This window comes from Pelophylax lessonae (genome assembly GCF_965119305.1).
Source record: "Pelophylax lessonae genome assembly, chromosome: 8".
NCBI lineage: Eukaryota > Metazoa > Chordata > Amphibia > Anura > Ranidae > Pelophylax > Pelophylax lessonae.
Window position 1 is genome coordinate 276,538,572 of NC_138775.1, and position 23,456 is coordinate 276,562,027.

The following is a 23,456-nucleotide window of genomic DNA, read 5'->3' on the forward strand; positions in this document are numbered from 1 at the left end:
GACGAAATTAACACTGGTGAAAGGGGCCTAAAGGTTTTACATAAATAATTAAACGCTGATCATTGTAAGCACCCCTGCCAGTGGTAAATGTTCTGTCTCATCCCTGTAACTGCAAGAGAGATTGATCTTTTAAAAAAAAAAACGACACTTATACCTTACTTGATCTTGAAGCATTATTTAGTGCCTGTTCTCGTTAACTCTTTTTCTACCAGTTTGGTGTATGTTGGTAACGCTAACTTGGGTTCTCCCTACTGTATTAAGCTTCGTTCCAGGTGAAGGAAACTATTGAAGAGATGTGATCTCGCTTTAACGTCCATGAATCACCTAGCTAATTCTCATACTGTGTTGAAAGTAACCTGCTGAATGATTTATTCAACCTATTGTTTGGATATTGTTGTTATTGCCGGTTGTATTACCACTCTGTTATGTATTATTGCATACCTTTAAATAAAAAATTAAGCCTCAAAAAGAAAACTAAAGCAGCCATCACATCTGAGAAATACTGTAATCAGCTTCATTATAATAAGTGTTTGCCTTTTAGTTTAATACTGTTTTAAGACTTATTGCCTTACTGAACACACTTCATTGTTCTAAAGTATTTTCTCATTGTACACCGAGCATGCAATAATTACTAACAAGAAGTCAGTTGTTTGGGACAATACACAGTTCCTCCATACTATAACATCATTTTTATTTATCTGCCAAACCTCCTATGATTTATTAGCAGAAATAAAATGAAATGTGCTCCTGGCAGCAGCATTATACCTGACACATAAACAAAGCTCCCACTGTACTGTATACAGTTGTGTTCAAAATTATTCAACCCCCAATGCTGTAAAGGGTTTTAGGGAATTTAGTGTACATTTGTAATTGTATTCAGAATGAAATCCTACAAGGACTTCTTAAAGAACCCATATGCAACTAAAATGACATCAATTGGTTTTGTAATACAGTAGTAAATGTTTCTTTTGTGAATTCTTCATTGACACAATTATTCAACCCCTTAAAGACTACCACTCTGAAGAACAGAGGTTCATTGGAAGTGTTTTCAATCAGGTATTGAAAACACCTGTGGATGTCAGGGAGCAGCAATAAAGCCTAATAAGCACCAATTAGGCAGCTTTAAAATGACTGTGATACTCAGCTCCTTCTAGACATTTACTGGTGTGGTTACAAACATGGTGAAGTCAAGAGAATGGTCCAGGAAGACAAGAGAAGAGGTGATTACTCTTCACAGGAAGGGCAATGGCTATAAGAAGATTGCAAAGATGTGAAACATACCAAGAGACACCATAGGAAGCATCATTCGCAAATTCAAGGCAAAGGGCACTGTTGAAACGCTACCTGGTTGTGGCAGAAAGAAGATGCTGACTTCGACTGCTGTGCGCTACCTGAAGCGTCGAGTGGAGAAAAGTCCCCGTGTGACTGCTGAGAAACTGAGAAAAGATTTGTCAGATGTGGGTACTGAAGTTTCTGCTCAGACAATACGGCGCACACTGCGTAATGAAGGCCTCCATGCCAGAACTCCCAGGCGCACCCCCTTGCTGTCTCCAAAGAATAAGAAGAGTCGACTGCATTATGCCAAAAGTCATGTGGACAAACCACAGAAGTTCTGGGATAGTGTTCTGTGGACTGATGAAACAAAATTAGAACTGTTTGGGCCCATGGATCAATGCTATGTTTGGAGGAGGAAGAACAAGGCCTATGAAGAAAAGAACACCTTGCCTACTGTGAAGCATGGCGGGGGGTCAATCATGCTTTGGGGCTGTTTTGCTTCTGCAGGTACAGGGAAGCTTCAGCGTGTGCAAGGTACCATGAATTCTCTTCAGTACCAGGAGATATTGGATGACAATGTGATGCAGCCCGTTACAAACCTGAGGCTTGGGAGACGTTGGACCTTTCAACAGGACAATGATCCCAAGCATACCTCCAAGTCCACTAGAGCATGGTTGCAGATTAAAGGCTGGAACATTTTGGAGTGGCCATCACAGTCACCAGACTTAAATCCGATTGAGAACCTCTGGTGGGACTTAAAGAAAGCAGTTGCAGTGCACAAGCCTAAGAATGTGACTGAACTGGAGGCTTTTGCCCATGACGAATGGGCGAAGATACCCGTAGATCGCTGCAAGACACTTGTGTCAAGCTATGCTTCACGTTTAAAAGCTGTTATAACTGTAAAAGGATGTTGTACTAAGTACTAAGATTGAATGTCACTTGGGGGTTGAATAAAACTGATAATGATGTGAGCACAGAAAAGACATTTGTGGTTATTTCATTATAAATGTTATGTTATATTTGTCTGACCTACACGTGTCTCTTTGATTTAATTGTAAGCAGGATGACTGAATGATCAAAAACAATGTCAAGCTGGCCAAAAGAATCAATTTCAGTGGGGGTCGAATAATTTTGAACACAACTGTATATTAAAAGATGATTGTAATCTCAATATAACTTTTACCTTAATGCATTCCCTGCATTAGGGTAAAAAAATGCCCCACTACCTGTTCTAACTCCCCCGCCCCCAAACTCAACCCCTCAAACTCCTTTTAGTAGAGAGCAGAGGCGTGGTTTACTGTCACTCTGTGTGTCTATAGACACACACAGCCATGCCTGGGAGCGCAAGCAGATAGGCGCTCTCTTGCCACCTGGATTGCTAAGGAGGCACCAGGAGCAGGTAGAAGCAGACAGTGCTGGCTAGGGACCTCCAAAGAGAAGGTAAGGGGTCGTTCTGTGCAATATCATTGCACAGAGCAGATATGTATAACATCTTTTTATTTTAAGACAAAAAAATGATCCATTGGTATCACTTTAACATTTATCATACAGGTCATAGTGAGAGAGGGCTAAAGGAATCAAAAATCCCTCCATCCAAATCAGTGCATACTGCATAACTACTTCACATGGCTTTCACACACTGCACTGATGATGGCCAGGAAGCCTGAAACAGCTGTATGCATTACACACTCCTGTCTCCACACTGTAGGCCTCTTGAATCTACTACCCCCTGGTGGGGCAATTCCAGGGCTGGAAACCTTGAGGTAGTTACAGCAAAGAGTTTTGGGAAACCACTGGGATTTCCAGCCCATCTCCACCATCAGGAGCTCTTGGAGAGAACAACTGGTAGTTAGATCCCTCACCCTGGGAGAGCCAACATCACCTACCAAAGGTAACCATAACACTGATAATACCATATTAATACCATAATAATAATACCATAACACTGATAGTCAAAAATTGGTAATACAATAATAATAATAATTGATAATACCATAACACTGATAGTCAAAAATTGGTCTTCTTGGAATACTCTTAGACTCCTTCTACACAGGGCAGGCTGCTTTGGAGTCAGCCTGCTCAGCGGGGAAGCTGTCTACTGATCACTGCTGAGCAGGCGGATGTCTGGTCCATGTCTGCTCCGCTTTTGCAGAGCAGGCACAGACACAGCCCGCTCTCCTATATGGGCGGTTGGATGTAAATGGATCACCTGTCCGTTTACACCTGACTTCGATCCAATCTGCCAGACAGATGGTGAATGGATCTCCATCAGTCTGTTTTTAGCAGTTAGGATCAGATGCCAGTACATGTCCATTGACACCCACCGCTCCACAGAGGAGACTGGAGGGTCTGATTGGGTCCGCCTGAAAAACTGATCAGTCCGCTAGTGTGAAAGGGCCCTTACACACATGTTCAAAGAAAACAAGGCAAAATAAAGAAAACAAATACAGGGTTGCAGTCATAGTGCGCCCTCTTCCCTCGGTATCTCCACCATTGGCTTACGGGAAAGTCGACCCTGGGCGGTGTAAATGTAAAAGTGGGGTCTTCTGATCACTGCACATGAAAACACGTAGCAATAGGCTTCATTGTTTTATGTGTAGCAGTAGGCCTCATTGTTTTAAGTATAGCAGTAGGCCTCATTGTTTTAAGTATAGCAGTAGGCCTCATTGTTTTATGTATAGCATTAGGCCTCATTGTTTTTTGTGTAGCAGTAGGCCTCATTTCTTTATGTGTAGCAGCAGGCCTCATTGTTTTATGTGTAGCAGTAGGCCTCATTGTTTTTTGTGTAGCAGTAGGCCTAATTGTTTTTTGTGTAGCAGTAGGCCTCATTGTTTTATGTGTAGCAGTAGGCCTCATTGCATTATGTGTAGCAGTAGGCCTCATTGTTTTATGTGCAGCAGTAGGCCTCATTGTTTTTTGTGTAGCAGTAGGCCAAATTGTTTTTTTGTGTAGCAGTGGGCCTCATTGTTTTATGTGTAGCGGTAGGCCTCATTGTTTTATGTGTAGCAGCAGGCCTCATTGTTTTATGTGTAGTAGTAGGCCTCATTGTTTTATGTGTAACAGTAGGCCACATTGTTTTTATGTGTAGCAGTAGGCCTCATTGTTTTATGTGTAGCGGTAGGCCTTATTGTTTTATGTGTAGCAGTAGGCCTCATTGTTTTATGTGTAACAGTAGGCCTCACTGTTTTATGTGTAGCAGTAGGCCTCATTGTTTTATGTGTAGCAGTAGGCCACATTGTTTTATGTGTAGCAGTAGGCCTCATTGTTTTTTGTGTAGCAGTAGGCCTCACTGTTTTATGTGTAGCAGTAGGCCTCATTGTTTTATGTGCAGCAGTAGGCCTCGTTTTATGTCTTCACCTAGTAAGAAATCTATTGATTAATACTACACGCTTAGCAGATGATACTTTGAAATTGTCCTCACGTTGAAGAAATTGGTCCGAATGGGAGAATTTACATCAGGTTTTAATAAGGGGCTTGATGAATAGCACCAAGGTGTGAGATAGATCTGCACAATTAATCAAGCCTCTGGAAATATATCCTGTCGGAGGGTAATATGAAGACAGATTTTTCTCACATCTCGAAGGTTCACGCAGACTTCTGACAGATTGCCTTGTTAGTCACGTAGAAGCACGGCTAAGGGAGGCAGCTGGACAATCAACATATCAATTTAGAGAGGAGCAGTTTATGAGGCTGCTGTGTATTATCCATGAGCATTGCCAGGTAAGAGTCCCACAGCTTTCTTCAGGGAGAATACCAAGTCTAAGGCAGGGTTCACATTTATTGTGGCCGTGGCTCACAGAAGGGGCTCTGGTGCGTCCCTGTTCACCAATTCAGGTGCAAATCATGTCCGAATTTCTGCCTGAATTCGCACCTGATTTGAAGCCAAGGACAGACAAGACCCTTTCCAAATATGGACTGCGGCGGTCTCGGAGGAGTATGAACTGGCTCCATTGAGAGCCGGTCACACTCTCCTGTTATACTGATTGGATGCGGGGAAACCCAACTCCAATAGGCATAAGTGTGAACCCAGCTTAAAACACAGGCAGCAATGCTGAGGCTGTACCTTATTTGGTTGATTCTTCAAAATGACTACCACTGTTTCAGAATGTGAAAGGTGCTCCTTGAATGCTAATCATCCACTTACTTAGTGGGCAAATTCTGCTACTGTAGGCATCAATGTCACCCTTTGCACTGATTTCTAGGTGCTTTCTATGTCATTACCATAGGCGCAGCCTATTGCATTAGGGCGTGCAACCCAAAGTTCAAACACACATGCGCTGTAGAGCAGTGGATGGTGTCAGAAGGCCAGTGGACGGTGTTAGTAGAACAGAGGACGGTGACAGTAGAGCAGTGGACAGTGACAGTAGAGCAGAGGATGGTGTCAGTAGAGCAGTGGACACTGTCAGTAGAGCAGTGGATGGTGTCAGAAGGCCAGTGGACGGTGTTAGTAGAACAGAGGACGGTGTTAATAGAGCAGTGGACTGTGTCAGTAGAGCAGTGGATGGTGTCAGTAGAGCCATGGATGGTGTCAGTAGAGCAGTGGACGGTGTCAGTAGAGCAGTGGACAGTGACAGTAGTGCAGTGGACCATGTCAGTAGAGCAGAGGATGGTGTCAGTAGAGCAGAGGATGGTGTCAGTAGAGCAGAGGATGGTGTCAGTAGAGCAGTGGACGGTGTCAGTAGAGCAGTGGACAGTGACAGTAGTGCAGTGGACCATGTCAGTAGAGCAGAGGATGGTGTCGGTAGAGCTGAGGATGGTGTCAGTAGAGCTGAGGATGGTGTCAGTAGAGCTGAGGATGGTGTCAGTAGAGCAGAGGATGGTGTCAGTAGAGCAGTGGACGGTGTCAGTAGAGCAGAGGATGGTGTCAGTAGAGCAGAGGATGGTGTTAGTAGAGCAGTGGACGGTGTCAGTATGGCAGTGGACGATGACAGTAGTGCAGAGGATGGTGTCAGTAGAGCAGTGGACAGAGTCAGTAGAGCAGTGAACAGTGTAAGTAGAGCAGTGGGTGGTGAAAGTAGAGCTGTGGGTGGTGAAAGTAGAGCTGAGGATGGTGTCAGTAGAGCAGAGGATGGTGTCAGTAGAGCAGTGGATGGTGTCAGTATGGCAGAGGACGGTGTCAGTAGAGCAGTGGACGGTGAAAGTAGAGCTGAGGATGGTGTCAGTAGAGCAGAGGACGGTGTCAGTAGAGCAGTGGACGGTGTCAGTAGAGCAGTGAACGGTGACAGTAGAGCAGTGGACACTGTCAGTAGAGCAGTGGATGGTGTCAGAAGGCCAGTGGACGGTGTTAGTAGAACAGAGGACGGTGTTAGTAGAGCAGTGGACAGTGTCAGTAGAGCAGTGAACGGTGTCAGTAGAGCCGTGGATGGTGTCAGTAGAGCAGTGGACGGTGTCAGTAGAGCAGTGGACGGTGACAGTAGTGCAGTGGACCATGGCAGTAGAACAGAGGATGGTGTCGGTAGAGCAGAGGATGGTGTCAGTAGAGAAGAGGATGGTGTCAGTAGAGCAGAGGATGGTGTCAGTAGAGCAGAGGATGGTGTCAGTAGAGCAGAGGATGGTGTCAGTAGAGCAGAGGATGGTGTTAGTAGAGCAGTGGACGGTGTCAGTATGGCAGTGGACGATGACAGTAGTACAGAGGATGGTGTCAGTAGAGCAGTGGACAGAGTCAGTAGAGCAGTGAACAGTGTCAGTAGAGCAGTGGGTGGTGAAAGTAGAGCTGAGGATGGTGTCAGTAGAGCAGAGGATGGTGTCAGTAGAGCAGTGGATGGTGTCAGTATGGCAGAGCACGTGTCAGTAGAGCAGTGGACAGTGAAAGTAGAGCTGAGGATGGTGTCAGTAGAGCAGAGGACGGTGTCAGTAGAGCAGTGGACGGTGTCAGTAGAGCAGTGGACGGTGACAGTAGAGCAGAGGATGGTGTCAGTAGAGCAGTGGACACTGTCAGTAGAGCAGTGGATGGTGTCAGAAGGCCAGTGGACGGTGTTAGTAGAACAGAGGACGGTGTTAGTAGAGCAGTGGACAGTGTTAGTAGAGCAGTGGACAGTGTCAGTAGAGCCGTGGATGGTGTCAGTAGAGCCGTGGATGGTGTCAGTAGAGCAGTGGACGGTGTCAGTAGAGCAGTGGATGGTGACAGTAGTGCAGTGGACCATGTCAGTAGAGCAGAGGATGGTGTCAGTAGAGCAGAGGATGTTGTCAGTAGAGCAGTGGACGGTGTCAGTAGAGCAGTGGACAGTGACAGTAGTGCAGTGGACCATGTCAGTAGAGCAGAGGATGGTGTCGGTAGAGCTGAGGATGGTGTCAGTAGAGCTGAGGATGGTGTCAGTAGAGCAGAGGATGGTGTCAGTAGAGCAGAGGATGGTGTCAGTAGAGCAGAGGATGGTGTCAGTAGAGCAGAGGATGGTGTCAGTAGAGCAGTGGACGGTGTCAGTAGAGCAGAGAATGGTGTCAGTAGAGCAGAGGATGGTGTTAGTAGAGCAGTGGACGGTGTTAGTAGAGCAGTGGACGGTGTCAGTATGGCAGTGGACGATGACAGTAGTGCAGAGGATGGTGTCAGTAGAGCAGTGGACAGAGTCAGTAGAGCAGTGAACAGTGTCAGTAGAGCAGTGGGTGGTGAAAGTAGAGATGAGGATTGTGTCAGTAGAGCAGAGGATGGTGTCAGTAGAGCAGTGGATGGTGTCAGTAGGGCAGAGGACGGTGTCAGTAGAGCAGTGGACGGTGAAAGTAGAGCTGAGGATGGTGTCAGTAGAGCAGTGGACGGTGTCAGTAGAGCAGTGAACAGTGTCAGTAGAGCAGTGGACAGTGTCAGTATAGCAGAGGACGGTGTCAGTTGAGCAGTGGACAGTGTCAGTAGAGCAGTGGACGGTGACAGTAGAGCTGAGGATGGTGTCAGTAGAACAGAGGATGGTGTCAGTAGAGCAGTGGATGGTGTCAGTATGGCAGAGGACGGTGTCAGTAGAGCAGTGGACGGTGTCAGTAGAGCTGAGGATGGTGTCAGTAGAGCAGAGGACGGTGTCAGTAGAGCAGTGGACGGTGTCAGTAGAGCAGTGGACGGTGACAGTAGAGCTGAGGATGGTGTCAGTAGAGCAGTGGACGGTGTCAGTATGGCAGAGGACGGTGTCAGTATGGCAGTGGATGGTGACAGTAGTGCAGAGGACAGTGTCAGTAGAGCAGTGGATGGTGTCAGTATGGCAGAGCACGTGTCAGTAGAGCAGTGGACAGTGAAAGTAGAGCTGAGGATGTTGTCAGTAGAGCAGAGGACGGTGTCAGTAGAGCAGTGGACGGTGTCAGTAGAGCAGTGGACGGTGACAGTAGAGCTGAGGATGGTGTCAGTAGAGCAGTGGACGGTGTCAGTATGGCAGAGGACGGTGTCAGTATGGCAGTGGATGGTGACAGTAGTGCAGAGGACAGTGTCAGTAGAGCAGTGGATGGTGTCATTAGAGCAGTAGACAGCATCAGTAAGGATGAGATTGGTGGCAGCAGTTTTTTTGTTTTTATTATTTTATTTTGTTAGTTTTTTACAATAATTATAGTAATGTTATTTTTGTTTACTATTTTTTTTACAATTTGTTAGGAGCCCCATTAAGGGGCTTCGGTGAAATAGCAGAGAAAGGGACTGAGGACAGAGATTCCCCAGTCCCTTTCTCCGTAGCCTCAGCTGCCACGTGAGTTCAGTAGGGGGAATCTGTGTCGCACAGGGTGATTAGGGTGTGCCCAGGCACCCCCGACACTCCCTGTGTGCATGCCTATGGTAATCACCAACATTTTATCATTCATGTACAGTGTGGGATAGATTTAATTCATTGTATGACATTTTTTGGAAACAAAAGCAATATTCACACTAAAGTGATAACATTGTTCAGGTGTTGTTTCCAGTATTAAGGTTTAGGTTTAGAATAATTAATAATAAAATACAGGATTTATCAAGTACAAGCAAAGGGAAAGAGTAAAGTTACAATACAATTTAAGGCAAGAGAGTTAGGCGGGCCCTGCTCTGGGACAGCTTACAGGGGTCAAGTGAAACAAAAGGTAATAAGTGGAGGAATGAGTTAAAGTGCAGTTCCACCCGTTTTTTAAAAGTCCAATTACTCTCATGCCAATCCTGAATGCTGTAATAAATAGCAATTATTTTTTTATTTGTATATACCTTTTTTAAACTTTTCTTCTGCAGCACTGGCGGCTGCAGCCACCTAGGCGATTACGTCACTAGGCGATTTAAAAGGGCTCCTAGGATAGCGGCGTCATGTATCCCAAGAGTCCTTGCGAATCGCCCAGTGACGAAATCTTGCATTATTTACAGACCAGAAGTTACGCAAACGGAAGGATCAGGATGTCATGATTGACAGGTTGCTATAGCATTGGGGCGGGAACTTCGCCGACACCGCCATTGTTATGGCAATCTGTCAGGAAGACAGAGAGCCGCTCAGTGCACAGGTAGCCAGCTGCACCGAGTCCTGGAGATCAAGAGAAGAGGGCTTCAGATGCCCACAGATGATATGGAACCTGCCTGCTTCTGGGATCTGGTTAGTCTTCAAATATTTTAACTCAAACTTCAGGAACTACATATAGGACATGTTCTAAATGTTGCTAGATATATTTAAACAAGTTCACAGTAAGAATTTTGTTCAATTAAGAAAAAATTTCCATCCTGTTCCTTTGAATTTTACTGTCCCTACAGTCAAAAATGATAGTTGATATCACCACACTAGCCACTAGAAGATAGAATGAATGCTTCAAAAATGAAAATGTTCTTGTCAAATTCCACTGATGTATGGACAAACTAAAGTGTCACTAAACCCACATAATAAAACACGATCAATAAATGGTGTATTACATGCTGTTCATACTCACTCTGAGATGTCTGAGAGTCACTATGAGATTGGTTTTCTGTATTCAGCAAAGCTGGTTAATCCTGCTGCTTTCTATCTCCACCTTCTGTCCATGTCCCCAATTCCGCTAGGGATTTTGCAGCTGTGGTGGCAGTTCTGCACATGCTCAGTTTTCAGTGAATTTCTATGCTGAGCATTTCTATCCTATCACATCTGATTAGCCCATGTAATTATGGAGTCATACCTGTGGGCATATACAGAGTAGTAAATGTCTTGCCCAATGACTGAAAAAGGTCAGTCGATCGGCATCGGATCAGCACTCTCGGCCAATGGCTGAAAGCCCTGACCGGTGTGTTCTAGCAAGGGGGGGGAAGCCCCCCAGTCATAACACAATAGCTCAGTGGGGAGATCGCTGTACTAACATCAGATTGTTAATACAGGATCTCCTCTCAACCGCTTCAGTTTTTTTTTGTTCAGCTCGCTGGTTTGAACGAAAAAAAAAAACTTACAGTGTATACTAGTCTTTATGCTAAGACACAGGCTGGAGGGGCGTGAATGACAGAAACCATGTTATTTCTACAAAATAATAAAGATAAACCGGGACCCAACAACGTATTTGTGGGCTTTTGTCAGAATACCGCTTCCTCCAGTTTGAACATAGGTATCAGATATTACAGCCACCCTACATACAAAACTAGCCTGAACTTAACTTGTATGGAACTGAAATAACAACCTTTATTGAACAGTCTCACACACAATATATACACGCAGAAGAACATCCCCCTCCTGATCAAATTACCCCATGTGGTCAGGTGCCGGATTACATTATCATATGCAGATGAAATTGTGTAATTACCATATCTAAGGAACAACCAACACAAACAGTATACTATTTCTCCTCAGCAACTAACAGATGACAGTGATTTAATTATCCTGAGTTAATTGACTAGCAGACTTGATGTTAACGAGCTCACAAAATACAATACACAATATTATAAGTGTAAACACAGAACCCACAGTAAACAATAGGTGAGTAAAACAGCATAATCAACAATGGGTGGAAGACAGGTGGTTGAGTTGATGATATTGAGTCTGATTCTGTGAAGCTCTTTCTTATTGGCAATAGACAGCTAGGCCTAGAGTCCCAGAGTCTTCACATATTCATATATTCCTTGAGATATATTGTGGACAAATATTACTGTCCCATTTTGAGTAATCCAAACCATATTCTCAGTGTCTATTAAGTAGCTGTCCATCATTTCCTTGGTCACCCTGTGTCCCTAATAGACACAGGGTGACTTACACATAGGAGGGGCCTAGGGAGCTGAGAGAGGGATTTCTCAACCTCTCGAAGGTAAGCTGGGTTCCACTGGCCCCCCAACCAAAGTGAGTCCCGTCTCATCTCTCCCCTTTTAGAAGGAGGCTAACACAGGAGGAGACCCCAAACAGGTTGACTTCGAAGTTAATCCGTAGTTTCCCTCACAATTTCATTTCAAATTTACACTATATTGTCAAAAGTATTGGGACGCCTGCCTTTACACACACATGAACTTTAATGGCATCCCAGTCCTAGTCCGTAGGGTTCAATATTGAGACTCGCACATCCATGTCTTTATGGACCTTGCTTTGTGCACTGGTGCGCAGTCATGTTGGAACAGGAAGGAGCCATCCCCAAACTCTTCCCACTAAGTTGGGAGCATGAAATTGTCCAAAATGTCTTGGTATGCTGACGCCTTAAGAGTTCCCTTCACTGGAACTAAGGGGCTAAGCTCAACCCCTGAAAAACAACCTCACATCATAATCCCCCCTCCACCAAATGATTTGGACAAGTGCACAAAGCAAGGTCCATAAAGACATGGAGGGGTGAGTGTTGGTGGGGGAACTTGACTGGCCTGCACAGAGTCCTGACCTCAACCCAATAGAACACCTTTGGGATGAATTCAAGCAGAGACCGCGAGCCATGCCTTCTCCTCCAACATCAGTGCCTGACCTCACAAATGCGCTTCTGGAAAACATTCCCATAGGCACACTCCTAAACTTTGTGGACAATCTTCCCAGAAGAGTTGAAGTTGTTATAGCAGGGTGGGCAAACTCAATATTGAACCCTACGGACTAAGACTGGGATGCCATTAAAGTTCATGTGTGTGTGTAAAGGTAGGTGTCCCAATACTTTTGACAATAATTAAACAGTTTTTTGATATTAATTATTGATTTTTACTCTGCATTCCTTTTTTTTTTATTATTACATGTTACCAGCTCCTCCTGCTTAGGTTTCCCTGCAGACAGGCTGGGAGAGAGCTGGGTCATGTGAATGCTGTATATCGATTAGGAAAAAGGTACTTAGTTCAGGTAGCAACATTTATACCTTTCTATACTTGTAACATTATATTGTTGTGCTTTAATAAGCTTCACATCTTAGTCGGTTATGATATACTAGATTTTGATCCTTTCTAGATATTTTCAAGGATGAATTTTCTTGTTTGCTATACCTATTTTTGAACTACACGGTATTCATTATATTACATTGTATCTGTAATTATCTTTATACCCGTACTTTATAATGTTACATTCTTATTGTTGCATCTAAACCTCCTTGTATAAAATGTTAAAACTCAATAAAACTAATTAGACAAGGAAAAAGGTACTTAAATTATTATTTATTTTTTTTTAAATAATTATAGTGCCATCATCCACATACAGAAATAGAAGGGACAATGGTAATTAAACAGTGTGTGTTTATGAGTGGAATAATTTCACTTGCGCCAGAGAATCACCACAAACCAGAAAATAGTGTAAAACAAAATAATGTGCTATAAAGCAGCTGCTGGAGCAAGCTAGGTAGCTAAATAATGTAATAAGGACAGCTAGGATATATAATAATCCATGCGTACACTAGCGCTTGCTTAAATGGTGAAAATAAAATGTGAATTATATTATACCAATATTCTTAATAAACAATACCTTCTTCAAAAAACACATAAATACAATTAAATTACAATAGAGGAAATTCCATAACCTTCAGTAACCCCAAGAAATAAAGTGACATGTGCCAAAAAATAAATAAATAAAATTCATTATAAAATGTGCATAAGTGGCAAGTGAAAAAAGGGTCCAAATGAGTGTAAGATAATATATTCCGTATGTTCCAAGATAGAAAGATTTGTGATCTTTTAGAAATAGGATGAAAATCTTCCCAATCTTAAGGATCCACACCAAAAGGAAAAAACAGCACCCTTGTGAACAGAAGGCAAGCAAAATTCCCACTCACCAGATGCTGCAGATCCTCCTTTCCATACGGCAATAGGATCAGTAAGGATTTGTGGGGTTCCTTTGCCCCAGGTGAATTCTCCTGAGCAGGGCCGGTGCTAGACTATTTAGCACCATAGGCAAGACCAGCCCCCACCCCAAAAAATACTGTACACATTGCCCCCTTTCCTGCACACAACGCCCCCCCCCCCTTTTATCCCTACATTCCCCTTCCTATATACACTGCACCCTTTTAGCCTACATTCCCCTTCCTGCACACACTGCCCCCTTTTAACCCTACACCCCCTTTCTGCACACACTGCCCTGCTTTAATGCTACACCCCCTTCCTGCTCACACTACCCCCCTTTATTGCTACACCCCCTTTAACCCTACACCCCCTTCCTGCACACACTTCCCCCCTTTAACGCTACACCCCCTTCCTGCACACACTGCCCTGCTTTAATGCTACACCCCCTTCCTGCACACACTGCCCCCCTTTATTGCTACACCCCCTTTAATCCTACACCCCCTTTCTGCACTCACTTCCCCCCTTTAACGCTACACCCCCTTCCTGCACACACTGCCCTGCTTTAATACTACACCCCTTTCCTGCACACACTGCCCCCCTTTAATGCTACACCCCCTTCCTGCACACACTGCCCCCCCTTTAACGCTACACCCCGTTCCTGCAAACACTGCCCTGCTTTAATGCTACACCCCCTTCCTGCACATACTACCCCCTTTATTGCTACACCCCCTTTAATCCTACACCCCCTTCCTGCACACACTGCCCCCCTTTAACGATACACCCCCTTCCTGCACACACTGCCCCCCCCCCTTTAACGCTACACCCCGTTCCTGCACACACTGCCCTGCTTTGATGCTACACCCTCTTCCTGTTCACACTGCCCCCCTTTATTGCTACACCCCCTTTAATCCTACACCCCTTCCTGCTCACACTTCCCCCCTTTAACGCTACACCCCCTTACTGTACACACTGCCCCCCCTTTAACGCTACACCCCGTTCCTGCACACACTGCCCTGCTTTAATGCTACACCACCTTCCTGCTCACACTCCCCCCCTTCATTGCTACACCCCCTTTAACCCTACACCCCCCTTCCTGCACACACTTCCCCCCTTTAACCCTACACCCCTCTTCCTAAACACACTGCCCCCCTTTAACCCTACATCCCCCTTCCTATATACACTGCCCCCCCTTTAGCTCTATACCCCCCTTCCTATACACACTACCCCCTTTAACCGTACACCCTCCTTCATATACACACTGACCCCCTTTAACCCTCCACCCTCCATCATATACACACTGACCCCATTTAACCATACACCCTCCTTCATATACACACTGACCCCCTTTACCCTACACCCCCCTTCCTGTACACACTGCCCCTCTCTCCAAGGGTGACATTTACCGGGCATGAGGAGGTGACAGGAGAGGAATGTGGCGCTGGCCATGGTTGCACCCTAGGTGGCAGTGCACCCTAGGCGGTGGCCTAGTTCGTCTAGTGGCAGCACCGGCCCTGCTCCTGAGTGAATGTATGTGCTTAGTATAAATAAAAAGCCAATCTTACCCCACTGCAACACAACTGCCAGAGCCCATTGTTGAAACATGACTCCAAATTCCAAGAGAATCTGAAAAGGAACACATGTAAAGAATCAGAATTGATAAAGCAGCACACATCACAAACAACCCATCAGTATTCATCCTGGGTATTGGCTTTATTGATTATACCATTTGCTGTCAGTGGATTCAGATAAACAGCGCTGTGAGTGACCCTTGCATCCCCATCCCCCGCTACCACCAAACTGCTTAGTATGTTAATCCAGGTGAGTTATGTTTTCTGCACAATGACTGACTTTATATGCTGCAGTCACATCATTTGTATTCATTGGAAAAGTACAGTGCTTAACCAAGGAAATGTATGCAGGGTCATATGTGCAATGTTAGAGAACAAATATCACTAGGGAAATCCTTCTGGAGACACAAAATACAAAAAGAAAACTTCATTCAAGTTTATCAAGTGCAGGATTGGCTACATTGACTTTGGTGAGCACCAGCTGGAAGCTTCCCGCACCTAGGGATTGTGGGGGAAGAATGGCGATGCTGCAGTCATAATAGCTAAATGTAGGCACCTCCTGCAGAGTGGTTGGCGGCAATGAGTATGGTATGCTGTGCTGCATAGACATGTGCAAATTTGGACACATTTTTCATTGTTTGGATGTATTCGAATTACAATAGTAACGAATTTAAACAAATTCAAAATAGGGAACTGAAATTCAGACAAAATTTGGTTTTAATTTGAAAACAAATTTAAATCCAATAATAAAAAAAATCAAATCGAGTTTGAAAAAATTAGAAATTGATTTTCTAAAAAAGAACACAATAAAATAGAATATAAAAAAACAAAGCAATAGAATAAAAATGAAAGAATAGTAAAGAATATAATAGAATTTATTATAATTGAATAAAATAAAATAGAATATGACCATCTTAAGAAATTTGAATAAAGTACATTTGAATAGAATAGATTGAAATAGAATCCAAAATAATGGAATCCAAAATAATATAAAATAAGAGAATAGAATAGAATAGAGAAGAAAAAAAAAGAATAGAATATAATAGAATATAAACAATATAACCATCTTCAGAAATTCAGATTTTGAATGGAATGAATTTGATTAGAAAACATTAAAATAGAAAATAATAGAAAAAAATAGAATAGAAAATAAGAGCATAGAATAGAATAGAAAAGAATAGAAAAACAATGAATATAGAATAACATAAAATAGAAAGAATATAACCCTTACATTTTTTTCTATTTTCTTTTATTCTATTTTATTGTTTTTCTATTCTATTCCTTTCTATTCTCTTATTTTCTGTTTTATTCTTTTTTTATTATTTTCTATTCAAATTTGAATTCATTCTAATCAAAATTCAAATTCCGGAAGATTTTTATATATTATATTCTTTCTTTTTTATTCTATTCTTTTGTTTTTCTATTCTATTCTGTTATTTTCTATTCTATTCTAATCTTTTCTATTCAAATTCGTTCTATTCGAAATTAGAGTTTCGAAAGATGGTTATATATTTTTTCTATCTTATTCTATTTTTGTTTTCTTTTTTTTTTTTTTTTCCCATAATGGATTTTTTTTTTTTTTTTGTTTTCATTTTCAAATTATAAGACAGTCAGTATCAATAGCCGAATGCAACAGCTGCATTTAAATGGAAAACAATTTGAATTCAAATGCGTTTTCGTATTTGAATACCAATATCGATAATTTTTTAACTTTTTTTTTTAATGCAGTCAAATGTTTTCAAATATGGTTGAATTTTTAGAATATAAAAAAGTAACGAAACAAATTCTGAAAACGAATGAATCTAAAGTAACTCATTTTAACAAAACTAATTTATTTAAATAAAGAAATTAACGTTCAGTCATTCAGCCAACAGCACCATCACCCCTGGACTGGAAATGCAAAAAATAGGTTGAAGAACTAGAAAAGGGGGCTATAGCGGTGCTGTATAACCCGTCCCTGGAGACAATGAGTAGCAAGACAATGTTATAATAAAAAATACCTTTATTTCAAAATACAAAAATTAAAATAGACAATTGAAAGACACACATTAATACAACCACCATCACATATTCATCAAACCATGAATGTGGGCCTCTGTAGACCACCTTACCCACACCCAGTTCCACATATATATAGGGCTTGCCTATAGTGGTGCAGGGTATGGATCACCGATGCATTTCGCCTGTACGGCTTCTTCAGGGCAAAATAGGTGCCACAGATTCACAGAGGCTCATGGGGTTGTTAATAAAATCAATTCAAAAGATGGTCACACATATGCAAGGGCCAGTGGAGCGTCCAAAGACAGTTGTAAATTGAATCAACCGCAAATGGAATCCAAATTCCTCAAATAGATTAAATATACATTGCCAAAGATGTGGTCAGTTTAGATCCATGACTACCCAAACGGGGAGGGAAAATGTGGAAAGATGTCCGGGGCTCCTTAGGTCAAGTAAATTGATCCACAGATAAAACAAAACCCCAATCCTTCTGGGGACAAGATTGTCCCTAGAAGATCCCAGTTACAGCTATCACAGGGTGATGGGATTGCTAATGTGGACATAGATATCCTATACGGCAAAGAATTCAAGCCACTCCAGTGCCCAGCGACATAAATAAGGGAGTTTTCAAAGCCCGTCTGGTCTGCTTGCACAGCAATCTCCAAATTTATTTAAATAACAAATCGAAACGAAACAAAACAAAAGTAATTTTTCCGTCCTGCACATGTCTAAGGCTCCATTCACACCTGGGCGTTTTCAGCTCCAAAAACGCTCAAAAGAAACGCTTCCAAAACGCCCAACAAGTAAAACCCCATTCATTTAAATGGCCCCTGTTCACATCTGAGCGTTTTGCAAAACGCCTGTAGCTAAAAAAAGTACATGAGCTTCTTTTTGGGCTGATTACCAGCGTTTTTGATAGATGTCAATGAAAAACGCCTGAAAAAATCGCGGTAAAATCGCAATAAAAATCGCGGTAAAAATCGTGGTAAAATCGCGGTAAAAAACACTACGCTCAAGTGTGAATGCAGCCTAAGAGCCCATTCACACTAGCGCGACTTGTGAGGCAACTTGTGTTGCCCCAGGTAGCTTGACATAACAAAAGCAATGTTAATCAATCAGTGCCGTCTTAATTGGCACTACTGAAGTTGCTCCGACTTCAGAAAAGGGTCCTGTACTACTTTGAGGCGACCTGTGATCCGACTGTCCCATATACTTCAATGGGAGTCGCCTCCTTATCTTAATTGACACGACTTGTTATCAGACTTTCCAGGAAGAAGAAAGAGATTAGCCAGGCATTCCCCACAGACAAAGTCGCCTGTCTCTTCAAAGTAGTGCACAAGTCTCTTCCAAGTCTCTTCCAAGTCTCTTCCAAGTCTCTTCCAAGTCTCTAAACAAGTCTCTTCAAGTCACGGGGCGACTTTCTGGTAGTGGTAGTGTGAACCAGCTCTAAAGCTGCACCAAAATGCCTTGTAATCAAGCCTTGTCAGGATCTCTGTGCAGTCTGGTAAGCCAAGGCAAGAGAAGACACTGGAACCGTGAGATGTCACAATGGAACAGAGAATCTTTCTTTTTATTAAAGGTATTAAAGTGACCTCCCCATCATAGTGAGCTCAGTGGGTGCTGTCCTGGCTGGGAGGGTTGGGGGTTAATGTTTTGCCCGCGCTCCTGATCTTTTTTGGGGGCTTTCCTGTCTGGGTCCGGCCCACTTGCCCGTGTAATACAAATTGGGACAGTAGTCCATTTCAGGGAGAGTCCCCCAAAGGAGTCCAGGGATCCATCAGTGGTTCTACAGAAGACACTTAGTAACATGGTTCAGCCTTGAGCGTAAGATCCGGAGGGGATGAATAAGGACGAAGAGACCCATAGGAGAGAGTCGCCTGACATGGAGCTGAATTTATAACTTGGGGTTTGCCCTGAAGATACCAGTACTGGAGTATACCGCTGAAGGACTTACACTTGCGTGAGAGCACCTATAAATGACTTTGGACACTGGAATGCACTTTCACAGGTATGCTGGGGCAGCACATCAGCCTGTAGTATTAGTTAAAGAACTAGGAAAGTGTCATGTCTTGCCTGTTAGATTGTAAAATGTCTACTTTTACACTTTTATTAACCACTTCCCGCCCGCCCTATAACAAAATGACGGCGGGAATGTGGTTGTGTTAACCTGACCGGACGTCATATGACGGCGGCAGGATAACACAGCTCTGGGCCCCCCCCGGGGGCACGCAGAGCGGCGATCGGTGATGCGAGGTGTCAGTCTGACACCCTGCATCTCCGATCTCGGTAAAGAGCCTCTGACGGAGGCTCTTTACCATGTGATCAGCCGTGTCCAATCACGGCTGGTCACATAGTAAATAGGAACAGCCGTTGATCGGCTTTCCTTAGTTCGTGCCTGACAGGCACGAGTAAAGGAGCGCCGATCGGCGGCTCCCCTGACAGGGGGGGGGGTCGGCACTGGTAATCAGATCATTGATTACCAGTGCAGACCCTCGGGGGGGGATGCCACTAGATCCACCAGGGATGCCCACTATGACCCCAGGGATGCCCACTATGACCCCAGGGATGCCCACTATGGCCACCATGGATGGCAATCAGGGCTCATGGAGCCCCCCATTGCCCTCCCCATCAGTGATGCCCGCCAGTGTCCTCCCTATCAGTGCTGCCCACAAGTGCCCATCATTGCCATCCTTTAGTGTCGCCCACCAGTGCCCATTATTGCCCACCAGTGCCGCCTATCAGTGCCCATTAGTGCCCATCAGTGCCACCCATCAGTGCCGCCCATCAGTGCCCATCAGTGCCCACCAGTGCCGCCTATCAGTGCCCATTAGTGCCTGTCAGTGCCACCTATCAGTGCCCGTCAGTGCCACCTATCAGTGTCCATCAATGCCGCCTATCAGTGCCCAGCAGTGCCGCCTATCAGTGCCCACCAATGCTGTATATCTGTGCTACCTATCAGTGCCACATATCAGTGCCTATCAGTGCCGCATATCAGTGCCGCCTATCAGTGCCACCCCATCAGTGCCACCCCATCAGTGCCACCCCATCAGTGCCTACTCATCAGTGCCTGTCAGTGCAGTCTCATCAGTGCTCATCAGTGCAGGAAAAAACTTATTTATTTACAAAATTGTATAACATAAACAAAAAAACTTTTTTTTTTTTTTCGAACTTTTCGGTCTTTTTTTATTTGTTTAGCAAAAAGTAAAAATCGCACAGGTGATCAAATACCACCAAAAGAAAGCTCTATTTGTGGGGGGAAAATGACATAAATTTGGTGTAGGTACAGTGTTGCATGACCGCGCAATTGTCATTCAAAATGCAACAGCGCTAAAAGGGGAAAATTGGCCTGGGCAGGAAGGGAGGGAAGTGCCCTGTATTAAAGTGGTTAAGTAAAGTGTTTGAAACTTTGTCCATGCCTGGTCTGAAGCTATTAAATAGGTGTATCGTAAATAACTGGCACACACACACAGTTTACGAGTGGTGTAAAGACATTGGTGTGGAATAGAGTAATTTGAAGGCATAAGTTCAGTAGTTGCAAAGAGTAACAGAATTGTAACAAGCAAACTGTCAATAGCATATACCTGTTATAGGTGACACGGCCTTTAGCAGTGAGGGAGATTCTGTCGGCATGCTTTCACCAGCGGTCTGTCTCCCTTAGCAACGGGAGAGGATTGCAACCCAGAGGTTTCTCATCCTGTACAGAGGTACAAAAGGTTCGAGAGTCAAGTTAAGTGCACGGCGGGGCTCCTCAGCTACTGGTGTCAGGGCGCCAGGAAACCAGACCACATGGGGATGCAGGTAAAATAAAGCAGTTTATTGGAGAAATCAACAATAAACGCACAGCAAGAGTGAGGAAGTGAGAGCAGGAACAAGCGGGGGTCTAGTCCAGAAGTGGGTAGTTATACAAGCTGGGGTCGAGTCCAGAAGTGGGTAGCCTACCAATGTCGGGTCGCCTGCCAATGCGGAGTCATCTGCCAATGCGGGCTCGAGAGACAGGAGAGTCGTCAGCCAATCCAGGTCATACACGGAGGAACGCGGAGAACAGAAGACTGCTAGCAGAGAAGCACCTTGGAGCACAAACTGAGGGCAAGGACTGCAATCCATCAGGTGATAGATATAGTCAGGTGTGCAGCATCATCACTGTGCCACACCCAGGCAGCAAGCAAGAGATGATGCAATCAGAGTTTATAAGAGGCAGCAACTGGGAATTGTAGTGAAAAACGCTAAACAGGTGGATGTCTACATTGGCTCGGTGTGTCCCTCCAAAATGCAAGTTACTGTGAAGATGTACATTGTCATGGGGAACTGGGAGTTAACTGGAGAATAGTTGCAGCGCAGTGTACATAGTGTACGTTCATCTCTAAGAGTAGAGGTCCGCCTTAAGGTCGAGTATTCCCCCACAGCAGCCTCAGTCTTGTTGGAAGGCATCAAAAAACGACACAAAGCAAAGGTACCCCATGTGTGTTTGTGTGTATAGTGACCCTGTGAGAAAGTGCCTAACAAAGCCCAGAAGAACCCAGCCCAGGGTAGGCCTCTCATATGACCCTTGCTTAGCGCCCAACGAGGAGGGAGACATGGAGGACGTGACTGTCAACCACCACCAGGCCCCCACATGCCCACCTCTTGCAGTAGTTCAGATAACGACTTTCTGTAAGTTAGTATATACATTGGTTTTGTCACACGCATTGCCTCTCATGTGACGAGGTGGAGGGAGTAGCTCTGCTCCCCATACCACAGAGGTTGGAGACTTTAATCAAGCTGGCACTGGGAGGGGGCCCAGAATGAAAAGCATACAAGGTGTTGGGAATACCGGGTCATGGACTCACAACCGGAAAAAAAACATTCAGAAACACATATGAAATGTTAGCAAGTTCCACAATTTTCACACCTTCCATCATGTTCTTAGACAACAGCATCTGCCTTTCAACCATAGTTGAATCAAGGTGTTGGTGCTTCCTGCGTGGATATAAATGCTTGAGTATCTTGCTGACATTCTTTAAAATTGAAGAAGTGGCTTGGATATTCTGTGAAACATCTTCAGCATTACAGAATAAGTCCAGTTGAATGCGACCAACTACTACTAGATATCAGCAAGCTGTCCAGAACTCCAGCACAGACTTTTTAGCTGAATATTTTTGGTATGTGGGGACTTTAGGTTGACCAAAAGGAGGGAATGAGTTTAGATTACTGCACTGGAAATAAAGGACTTCCTTGCTAATAAGAGACAGTTGGGAATTATTCTATAAAGTACAAGGTTGTGTCTTCAATATTGGAGTGTTACGTAAAAAAAAGTCCGGTAGGCTTGGGCAGCCAATTGCAACCACTGCACTGCGTTTCTAGAAAGTACAACATAGACTCCACACAGAAACTACTCATATAGACAAGTCTTTTCTCCCTACAGTGGCTATGTGTATTTGTAACTAATCAGGTTATTTTTTTAGCCCAAATTGGCAGAACTGCATAGGGAGACATTTAATATTAATATATTATTATACAGGATTTATATAGCGCCAACAGTTTGTGCAGCACTTTACAAAATAAAGGGAGACAATACACCAACAGTACAATTCAAAACAAGAGGGATAAAAAGGCCCTGCTCCTGCGAGCTTACAATCTAAGAAGGAGGGGCGGGTGAAACAAAAGGTAGTAACTGAGAGGGATGAACTGATGAGGAAGTAGAAGATTTGGTTGTTAGCTGAAGGCAGGATAGGCCTCCCTGAAGAGATGAGTTTTCAGGGATCCCCTAAAAGTGGACAGAGTAGGAGATAACCGGACAGATTGGGGTAGTGAGTTCCAGAGGATGGGAGAGGCTCTGGAGAAGTCCTGGAGATGAGCATGGGAGGAGGAGACAAGGCAGCTGGAGAGCAGAAGGTCTTGGGAGTAGCGGAGATGACGGTTTGGGTGATATTTGGAGATACGAATGGTGATGTAGTTGGGGGGCAGAATTGTAAATGGCTTTGTATGTTGTTAGTGTTTTGAATTTTATTTGTTGGGCAATGGGAAGCCAGTGGAGGGATTGGCGGAGAGAGTGGCGGACATTGAATGGTTGATAAGGTGGATGAGTCTGGCAGCGGCATTCATGATAGGCTGAAGAGGGGATGGCTTGCATAGAGGTAGGCCAATGAGGAGGGAGATGAGGAAGTTTTAAGCCAACTATAGAGATGCTAAAAGGCATGGAATGCAGAACCTTCTATTCCATCACGAGATAACTGTACCACCTAAAACCATCAGTAAGAGAATGGCTTAAAATCTTTGAAAAGTTTAATCATCCCAATCTTCCTTTATGGTAATGAAGTATGGGGTCCTGTCACCTACCCAGACTAGCCCAAATGGGACTCCGGCTCAACAGAAATATTTAATTTGGAATTCTGCAAGCACCTCCTCCAAATTCATTGGTGCACCTCCAACAATGCATGCCAGGCTAGTCTGGGAAGATTCCCCTTACTGCTTGCGGTGCAGCAGCAACAGATCACACCACCATAAAACCATACTGACCAACTCCAATCCAAACCGTGCGGACA

General features: G+C 44.0%; 1 protein-coding gene across 1 annotated transcript in view; it reads right to left on the reverse strand.

The window, feature by feature from the left end:
* Positions 1-23,456, reverse strand: part of LEPR (leptin receptor) — a 180,888-nt gene that overhangs the window by 101,252 nt on the left and 56,180 nt on the right. The window contains exon 2 of the mRNA XM_082264988.1: positions 14,932-14,992. Coding sequence (XP_082121114.1) covers positions 14,932-14,971 — 40 coding nt within the window. The 5' untranslated portion in view covers positions 14,972-14,992. The remainder of the gene's footprint in view (positions 1-14,931; positions 14,993-23,456) is intronic.